At 40.0% G+C, this 9,015-nt stretch overlaps 1 protein-coding gene across 1 annotated transcript in view; it reads left to right on the top strand.

The window, feature by feature from the left end:
* UACA (uveal autoantigen with coiled-coil domains and ankyrin repeats) overlaps positions 1-7,723 on the top strand; it is a 31,466-nt gene extending 23,743 nt beyond the window's left edge. The window contains 10 exon segments of the mRNA XM_086620551.1: positions 7-105; positions 307-343; positions 1,007-1,059; positions 2,515-3,559; positions 3,562-4,827; positions 4,830-5,030; positions 5,033-5,202; positions 5,822-5,974; positions 6,849-6,914; positions 7,652-7,723. Coding sequence (XP_086476677.1) covers positions 7-105; positions 307-343; positions 1,007-1,059; positions 2,515-3,559; positions 3,562-4,827; positions 4,830-5,030; positions 5,033-5,202; positions 5,822-5,974; positions 6,849-6,914; positions 7,652-7,723 — 3,162 coding nt within the window.
* The last annotated feature ends 1,292 nt before the right edge of the window (positions 7,724-9,015 follow it).

A 9,015-nucleotide genomic window follows, 5' to 3' on the forward strand; every position in this document is an offset into this window, starting at 1 on the left:
TTTCAGAAAGATGAGTTGAAGAAAATCCTAACTACCAAGGAAAAACAGCAGGAAGAAAGCTTAAGAACTATTGAAGCTCTCAAAGCTAAACTCAAATATTATGAAGTACGTTAATTGATTTGTAATATTATCTAACATTGATACTTGCAGTAGTAAATACTTAAGCAATTTTAAACTGTTGAAAGTCTTAAATGATTGTCTTATTGTAAAAGCTTTCCCTGCCCTTTAATCCTGAGCTTAACACACAGTAAAAACTTGGTATTAATTTTCAGCTTTATTTTTGTGTTTCTTGCTGCTTGCTTTTAGGCTGACTTTGCGGGACCTGGAAGTGGCTTTGGTAATCGTGAGTATATTGAATTCTTAAAACTCGCCGTGCGTGACGCGGTGTTAGAATACACAGACCAAGGGTGGGGTTTTGTCACCTCTTCCTTGTGTTGGTCCTACCAGTAGCCAAGCCCGGTGTGTGTGTGCCCACGTCAGACCCCAGCGTGCAGTCTGGTTTGTGCAAGTGACTTCGAGCACAAGACCTCGGCTCACGCTTCTGTTGGGAATTATTCTGTTTCTGGAAGTCAACGTCTTCTGCATCCAACTGGGTTACAGGCCTGCCTTGCACTTGTGTAACTGAAAATGTTACTTAATCCGTGCTGAGCTGTTGGGAGCTGTCTGCCTGCCTGTCGGGAAGGGTCAGTTATTGGGAGTGCAGGAGTTTGCTTTTCCCTGGGGTGCTGGTGTGCAGGCATGCCCGCAGCTCAGGGTGGCTCTCGTGACTGTTCTGCAGAGCCATACCCAGCCTGGCGTAGCAGGGGTGGTTTATTCCTTAGCAGAAGCTTGTCCAGACTTCCCTTGTGACTGAATTAAAGTGGAATTGTTTCAATACCGAGTACTTACGCACCAACTTGCAGCCTGGTGCAGTCCCACTGAGCACAGTAAAATTAGGAAGGAAAATCATAGCTCTTGTGTTGCTGTTTCTAAACGGAGGCTAATGCTGTTTGCTTTGCAAATCTAGGGAAAGAAGATTTACTGCTTAAACAAAGCCAAGTGTTTGCTGTGGAATCACAGGTAATAAATATTTTTCCTGTTGAGAGAATATAATGAAGATATTTAGCTTTCCCAAGCATAACTATACCTACAAATGTACATGTATTAAACATTGCTTTGGAATACACCATTTTCAGTACTATTTGCTTTGTTTATTTTTAACTGCTGGTGCCCTCTAGAGTTACACATGTGGCATAGCTGTGAGTGCTGTGGGACGGTCTGGTCTGTAATGGGCATCCTTAAAACTGAATCAACAGACTACTGGATCTCATTGTAAAATGCAATTGTTTTTTTATCTCCATTTTTTTATACTTGAAATATTTTGTTATACTTTAAATTCAGCTAAAATTCAGAAGACTTTAATTTCCTGCTAGTTATACAATAATTTCCTGCCAATTTTGTTTGCTGACAGCAGCTAACTACCTTTTAAAGCAGCAATTCAGTTATAAACAAGGTCCATCAGACCCTTAGAGTCCTATATGATAAGGATTGGTCCTAACTGACAAACTGCTCTTACACTTGAGCATCCCAACTGTAACGCTTCCAGAAGTAAGTGATGGCTCGAAATAGATCTGTACATCCTACACTTTCTTGCCAGATTTCACTGATATATGTATTTTGTGTGTTCTGGTAACACAGAAAAATCCTCTCTCTTCTGCCATGTTTTACATAAGGTTGTCCTAATAGTCTTAACAGGTTTTTTTATTCTTAGTTGGAGTTTAAAATGAGGTCATGTACAATTCTTGAAAAAAAACCCCAAAAAACAGGGGGGGGTTTGGGCATAAAAAACCAATCAACCAAAAAAACCCAAACCATGTCCCAAGCAGGAGTTAAGTGGCTTTAAGCTGGTCATGCCTGGAAGCTACATACTGCTTTGTGGTCCTTGGAGCGTGGATGAGATCTTTGGAGTAAGCTTGTGCCATGAAATAGCTGTCATGGCTGGTGGTGAAGCGAAGGTTGGTAGTGAAGACCACATGGCAGGAGGGCAAAACTGGTGGGTTTTCTTGAGATGACCTTTACTGGGCAGTTAATCAAATGACTGTTCCCCCTTAGTCTTTTCAGAGAGAATGTTCTGTTAACCATGATGTGCTCTGTTCTGTTTCCTTTTAAAATTATATTCACATGCTTGAGGGATGGAGGACATCTCTTAAATTTATTCTAGCAGATGAGTGATTAAATATGAATAATAAGGGAAATAAAATATACTATACCTGCACTTTAATGTCAGTGGGGTCTGATGATTGGGAATTAGTAAGGTAGAGCTATATTCAAGATTTTTATTGTTAAAAACTGAAATATGCATGTTCTGTAGTATGGGCAAGAACAGATGAGTGGTGTTTCTAAGAAAACATCTCTTGGATAAATTTTATGCTCATATCATCATAGGTTTAAGACAGTTGTGTATATGGCAGTTCATATGTGTGTGACTTGTCAAACTTGTAACCCTATATCTATTTTGTGCCCATTTATCTTCAGTCTCGGTCTATGCTGAGACCCCTGGAGCTCTCCGTACCGAGCCAATCATCCAGTTCAGAGAAGGAAACTTTAAAGAAAGAACTTGACAGCATGAGGACCTGCTATGGTGCAGCAAAAGAAGAAATTAGCAAACTGCAGAGAGAACTGTCTCACAAGGTATCTGAATGTAAAGCTTTGGCATCAGAGTGTGAAAGAACCAAGGCGGAATCTGATGGACAGATAAAACAACTGGAAGATGCTTTAAAAGATGTACAGAAAAGAATGTTTGACTCTGAAGGCAAAGTTAAGCAAATGCAGACCCACTTTCTTGCTCTGAAAGATCACCTGACTAACGAAGCTGCTTCGGGAAACAGTAAGCTAACAGAGGAGCTGAAGGAGCAGTTGAAAGAAATGAAAACAAAGTATGAAGGAGCCTCTGCTGAAGTGGGAAAACTAAGGAACCAGATTAAGCAGAATGAATTGCTGGTGGCAGAATTTAAGAGAGATGAAGGAAGGCTAGTGGAGGAAAACAAAAAGTTGCAGAAGGAACTTGTTAAGTTGGAGATGGAGCGAGATAAAAGGGGAAGAAATGTCATGGAGTTAGAAGGGCAGCTCAAAGAAACGGCAGTGAAGCTAGCCCACTCTGTAACTTCAGAGAAATTTGAAAAAATGAAGAGTTTGTTGTCAAACGAAGTGAATGAAAAAGCAAGGAAGTTAGCAGAGATGGAAGGAGAGCATGAAAAACTGCAGGCAGAGATTTTGCTTTTGAGAAGGGAATCTGAGAATCAGAAAGCTAAACTTGCTCAGCACGTAAAGCCAGAAGACCATGAACAAATGAGGAGTGGGTTTGAGCAAAAAAATGAGGAGCTTGGGAAGACAATTTCTGAATTATCACATAAGAATCAAACTCTGCAGAAGGAACTTGAAAGATTGCAGATCGATAACAAGATGCTTAAGCAGCAAATCCAAATGCTTAAAACTGAAATTAAAAGCCAGAATGTGCCTTTAAAAATTCATGAAGAATTGAAGAAAACAAATGATCTGGCTGTTGGTGACCTGACAAAAAAGCTTTTGAAGTAACAAAGAAGTACAATGAAAGCAAAGCAGAAGCTGAAAAGTTGCTGGCAGAGAAGACCAAGTTAAGTGAGAGTGTCGGCCACTTCCAAGCTGTGTACCTGTCTCCAGAGCAGCACAAAAAAGAAGTGGAAGCTCTAAAATCTAATGGCATTGAACTTGGAAAGCAGCTTGCTGAGCTTCAGAAGAAGTATGATGATGAACAAGCAAAAGTGTGCAAACTAGTCTCTGAAAACACGGTCGTAAGAGAAACGCTCAGGGATCAGTACGTGTTGGCTACAACACACGAGGAGATCAAAACAGTCTTGAATAACACACTAGAAAAGACTAATAGGGACCTGTCAGATCTGAAGGAAAAAACTGAAGAGATAAAGCAAGAATTCCTGAGGGTAAATGAAGAAAACGGAGCTTTGAAAAGTAAGGTGAAACTCTTACAGAATCAGTTACAAACTGAGTATATAAGTTTGAAAGATCATGAAGCTGCAGTGACTACGTTAAATAAAAGCATGCAAGAACTCCAGGAGAACAACGTTGCGATTACAGCTGAATATAAGAGGGGTCAAGAAGAAATCTTCCAGTTGCATGCAGAAATTGAAGCCCAAAAGAAGGAACTCGACACGATTCAAGAATGCATTAAGTCAAAATACGCCCCGGTTGCCTCCTTTGAAGACAGAGAACAAAGCTTTGAAGCCACAGTGAAAGAATTAAAAGCACAGTTGCAAGAACAGGCACAGAAGTGCAGAGAAAGTGAGGAGGAAAACAAGAAGTGCAAACAGGAGAATGAAAAGCTCAAAAACGGCGTTTTGTCCATCCAAAACGACTTGCAGCAGAACTATGTACTCGCTGAGAAGTCCCGTGAGATGGAAAAAATGTTCACGAGCAAAATGGAGGAGTTGAATAAGCAATTGAGAGAATTGCTGCAGAAATACACAGGGCAAAAAGAAGAGAAGGATGAGCTGCAAGAGAGTACCAAGCAACCCGTAACTGTGCAGGCTCAGCATCTTTCAGTAGAACAAATGGAAGCCTTGAAGGAGGCTCTTGGTCACACTGTGGAGGATCTAAAGGAAGCCCTCAGAAGTAAGAAGGAATGTTATGACAAAGAAACACTCAAAGTAGGAGAACTACAGCAGGAATTGTCCGATCTAAAAAAATCTTCAATACCTTTGGTAGAATATACACGAATGAAGGAAATGCTGGAACAAGAAATCGTAGCAACCAAAAACAGCTTGAAAGAAAAGGAAGAAGAAAACAGAGTTAAAAATGAGAAATCTTGACATTGCAGTCCGAGGTTCAGCTTACTCAACAAGCTTTAACGGACTTGGAGAGCAAAGAAGTGATTGACGTATCAGAATACAAATCCATGAAAAGTACTCTGGAAGCCCAAATTAATAGCATAGCTGAGAATTTGTCCAATATGAGTAAGAAGTACGAGGAAGCATGTGAAGAGGCTCTGCAAGCTAAAAGAGTGAGCTTGCTTTGAAGGATGAAAAGGAGCTGCTTCAGTTACGGAGTTGCAGTATTGAACAAGAAATTAAAGACCAGAAAGAAAGGTGTGATAAATCACTGACAACAATTATTGACTTGCAGAAGAGAATACAGGAATCTGCAAAGCAGGTGGAAGCCAAGGATAACAAGGTAGGATGTGTCTGTTGATGCTCTTGATGTTTTCAGGTTGGTGGTTAAGGAACTAGACTTCAAATACAGCTACTTAAGCATTCAGGTGCAGCTTTGTGTGCTGAGCGTTAGGTACCCAGGACTGACCCAGATCTGCTGAGGTGAAGTCCTGGGTTTGGTAGCATGACACTGAGTTTTCTAGTTCCTTGTGTTTCAAACATCATATATAGTATTTAAACTCTATTAAAACTTCCAAGCCGAGTTTCAGACTCTTGGGATATAAGCTCGTTCTTCTATTGGAGCTGTATTTGTTGAGCATCTCTGACTTGCCTTCTGACTGTTCATTGTCCTTTTTAGAAATTAGTCCTGGAATATTTTGGAGCATAAGACACTTCTGTTGCTGGCTGACCTCCAGGGTCCCACAGACTTCAATGTTAGGAAGCAGAATGTGAACCAGTGATAGGATGAAGCCCTCTATCTTTGTGAAATCTCTTGGCCAGTGTGATGGCAAGCTGGGACAAGACCCTTCAATGCTTGCTGATGGTCACCAGACTTCAAAAAAAAAAAAAAGTTAAAGAATATTAGTTTTCAGTAATGGAGACATCCTTAAATGATGTTTTTGTGTACTTTTTTTTTTAAGATAACAGAGCTGCTTAATGATGTTGAGCGGTTAAAACAAGCTCTTAATGGCTTGTCTCAACTTACTTACACTACTGGGATTCCCTCGAAGAGGCAGAACCAGCAGGTTGAAATGCTGCAGAACCAAGTGAAAACATTGCAACAACAGCTAGCTGTAAGTAATTAATCAATGTGGTAGCATTGCCTGCTGTTTCTTGAATAATGAAGGTCACTGGAGCACTGGGGTTGACTGTAGGCTTAGGCTACAAAAGTAAAATATTAATGATTTTTTTATTCTTGGGAACTTCTATAGATGAAAGGGACAAACAATTTGGAGAACTTAAGCTTACGAGTTATGCTGCTATAGTCCATACCAAGACCATTTCTGTATGTGAGTTCCATGTTAATATTTTGTTGCAAAAACCACCAGCCATGTATTTTCTGACTTTCTTTCAAAGTGAGGTGGTCCTTTCTTAATGGATTTGACTTTGTGTTCCCTTTTCTGCAAACAGTGTGGAGTCTATTGCTTATCACTAAGTACTGAGAGTAAAGGGGAGCACGGTGGTAAATACTGTGGGTTTGTGCACAAACACGTTTGTGGCCCCTGTGACTCCAGTAAAGCTCATAATTAAAGCTACATAAGCGAGCAAAGTTAGTGATTTGTGAATACAGAAGCAGGATCCATCTTTAATAGTATTTGCAAGGTTGACTGTTACAAGGCAAAGTGTTCTTAAACTGGGTGGTTTTAAACAAATAGCTAATGCTGTTGATGAAACAAGTGTTTACTCCTAGCACCTGGGCTGCCACACTAGATCAGCCTGTCTGGTAGCCTTTCAGCAAAACTGCTTTGCTGCAAGTCAGCAATATAAAGTGAAACAATGACTTTTTTTCTTGATTAATGGAGGGGATATAGCTAACTTTAATCTTGAAATTCTGCTTTGGCTAGTCTGGAAGTGCACAAAACCAAGCCCACGATGTTGGAAGTAGGCAAGAGTAGATGTTAAAAACTTGATGACTTCACCTCCTCTTCCTCTCTTCTGTTTTTATAGGATGCTAAAAGGCAGCATCAAGAGGTAGTTTCAGTTTATCGGACACATCTTCTTAGTGCTGTACAGGTATGACAGGTCCAAGTTCGGGTGGTTTTACTCTGTCGTCTCAATGTAGAGATTCTTGAGGCTTACTTCTAACTGCCATACTGGGAGACCTCAAACTTGAAAGTTGCATCAAGTACCTGCGTTCATGTTCAGAGTTTTAATTTAGAACAGACTGATCCAACAAAAAAGCAAACACACCCCACAGCTGGAGTCTGATTGTGCCATCTGCTTATTGCCATTTGTCTACGTGTAACTATACATAACAGTCTGCTTTGAAGGGTGATGGTGTCTGATCCGAGCGTGTTATTAATTCTGCATCGTCCCAGCTCGTGTTGGAGAGAAGTCGAGTAGAAGTTGGAAAGTTAATGCAGACTTATCCAGTGGCTCTCACCGAACGAAGAGCTGATCAACTAATTTAAGTCTTGTGACTTCAGATACTTAAGTGTACAAAAGAGACCGTTACTACAGCAGCAGGCTGTGGAGTCCAGAGGATAGGATCAGTAGTTTTTTCCCCACATGGTGTTTTCATAAAGGAAACTGCTGTGTTGGCAAGGCAGACCCTTCTTTCTCTCATGAGGGAAAAAAAAAAAAAAAACAAAACAGGATTCCTAAAGCATTTCAGATTTTCCCAGAGTGGTGAAAACACAGCAATGAGTTAAGACTTTTGGGTAATTCTGAAGAATCTCCTAATGTTAGTGATGTATGGTTGACACTTGATGGAATCTAAAATTTTTCTTTTAATTGTTTGCTTGCTCTAGGGTCACATGGATGAAGATGTCCAAGCTGCTTTACTGCAGATCATTCAGATGAGACAGGGACTTGTCTGCTGACGTGCTCAGTGCCATTGCTCTGGAAGGCTGCTGCGTCTTGTAGGAGTGCTGTGATTACGGTAGTGATAACTTAACGAGATTTATATAATTATGATCATATAGCTGCAATCAGAACCTGCAAATACGAAAACGTATAAAGCTGAAATACTTTGTTCTTGTAAAACAGCAAAATAGGGCTACTGAGTTTGAGATCTGACACTTCTTTCATTAGGGTAATAAGAGATGTAGAACACCTTTTAAAATTGGTATACAAGCTGACTGTCAAAATGATGACATAGTCCTTAAATGGTTTTAATGTCTGATTGACCACTTCTTAAAGCAAGGTCTGTACCCAGAAACTCCAGTTTATCCTATAACTTGAACTCTCACAATATGGTTAAAAATAAATGATGTTCAAATGAGCTTGGTTAAGTATTGTAGCTGTATATCTCCTTTAGTGATTAAGAGAAAGTGGCTATTTTGTCACGTGAGCTGATGGAGACACACTACAACGTGCTTAGTAAGTCAGCTGCAAAGGTAGATGAAAAGTGTTTAGGTGTATATGTTGTAACTTGGCTGGCCAAGTTACAGACTTTATTTAAATTTAAGCTTAAGATGTAGTGCCTTGGCTTTTTGCAAGACTTAAAAATCAGGTTTTCTATCAGAACACTAACTTTTATGTTTGCTTCCCCTTCTCTCTGCCCCCCAAGATTTGTCATGAATGCTTTGTAGTTGATTAGTGTAGGCTGAAATAGTGGCACTGGAGTGTTGTGGCTTGTAGAGCAGTGTTTTGATCTAAATACAGCAGTCCTGCTTCTGTATCATTTTGTTCTTCATTAGGCCTGGTGTGGGTGTAGACTGAGCAGCTCGTTCAGCTGTACACTAGATAATTCAGGTATTGGATTTTCAAACACTATCTCATGGAAGTTTTAGGTATTTTCCTCTTAACTGTAAATTATGTACTATAATCTTATTTATGGGGAAAGATGCAATAGGATTAATGAAATGAGAATTTTTACTTGCTTGGAATCTACCTATTGAACAAGACAGGGCTTCGTTTTTAGCTGAAGGATGATGTTCCCATAAGTAAGTTTTATGAAAGAGAAAGTGAAATTTGGGACTATTCAAAGGAAGCAATTGCAAAATGAGCCTGACAAGGTACGTGGCTGTTTTCGTAGAGCAAACGGTGTGAGTGCTGTCACTACCGTGTTACCCTCAGCTTGCTTGGTTGAAAGCATTTGCTTATAAGTAGTGAGTAGGAATCTGGCATCCTGATGCAGAAAAGACAAACTTCTTCCATGTTCCTGAAAAAT

The sequence above is a fragment of the Tauraco erythrolophus genome, chromosome 14, assembly GCF_009769465.1.
Source record: "Tauraco erythrolophus isolate bTauEry1 chromosome 14, bTauEry1.pri, whole genome shotgun sequence".
Classification (NCBI taxonomy): domain Eukaryota; kingdom Metazoa; phylum Chordata; class Aves; order Musophagiformes; family Musophagidae; genus Tauraco; species Tauraco erythrolophus.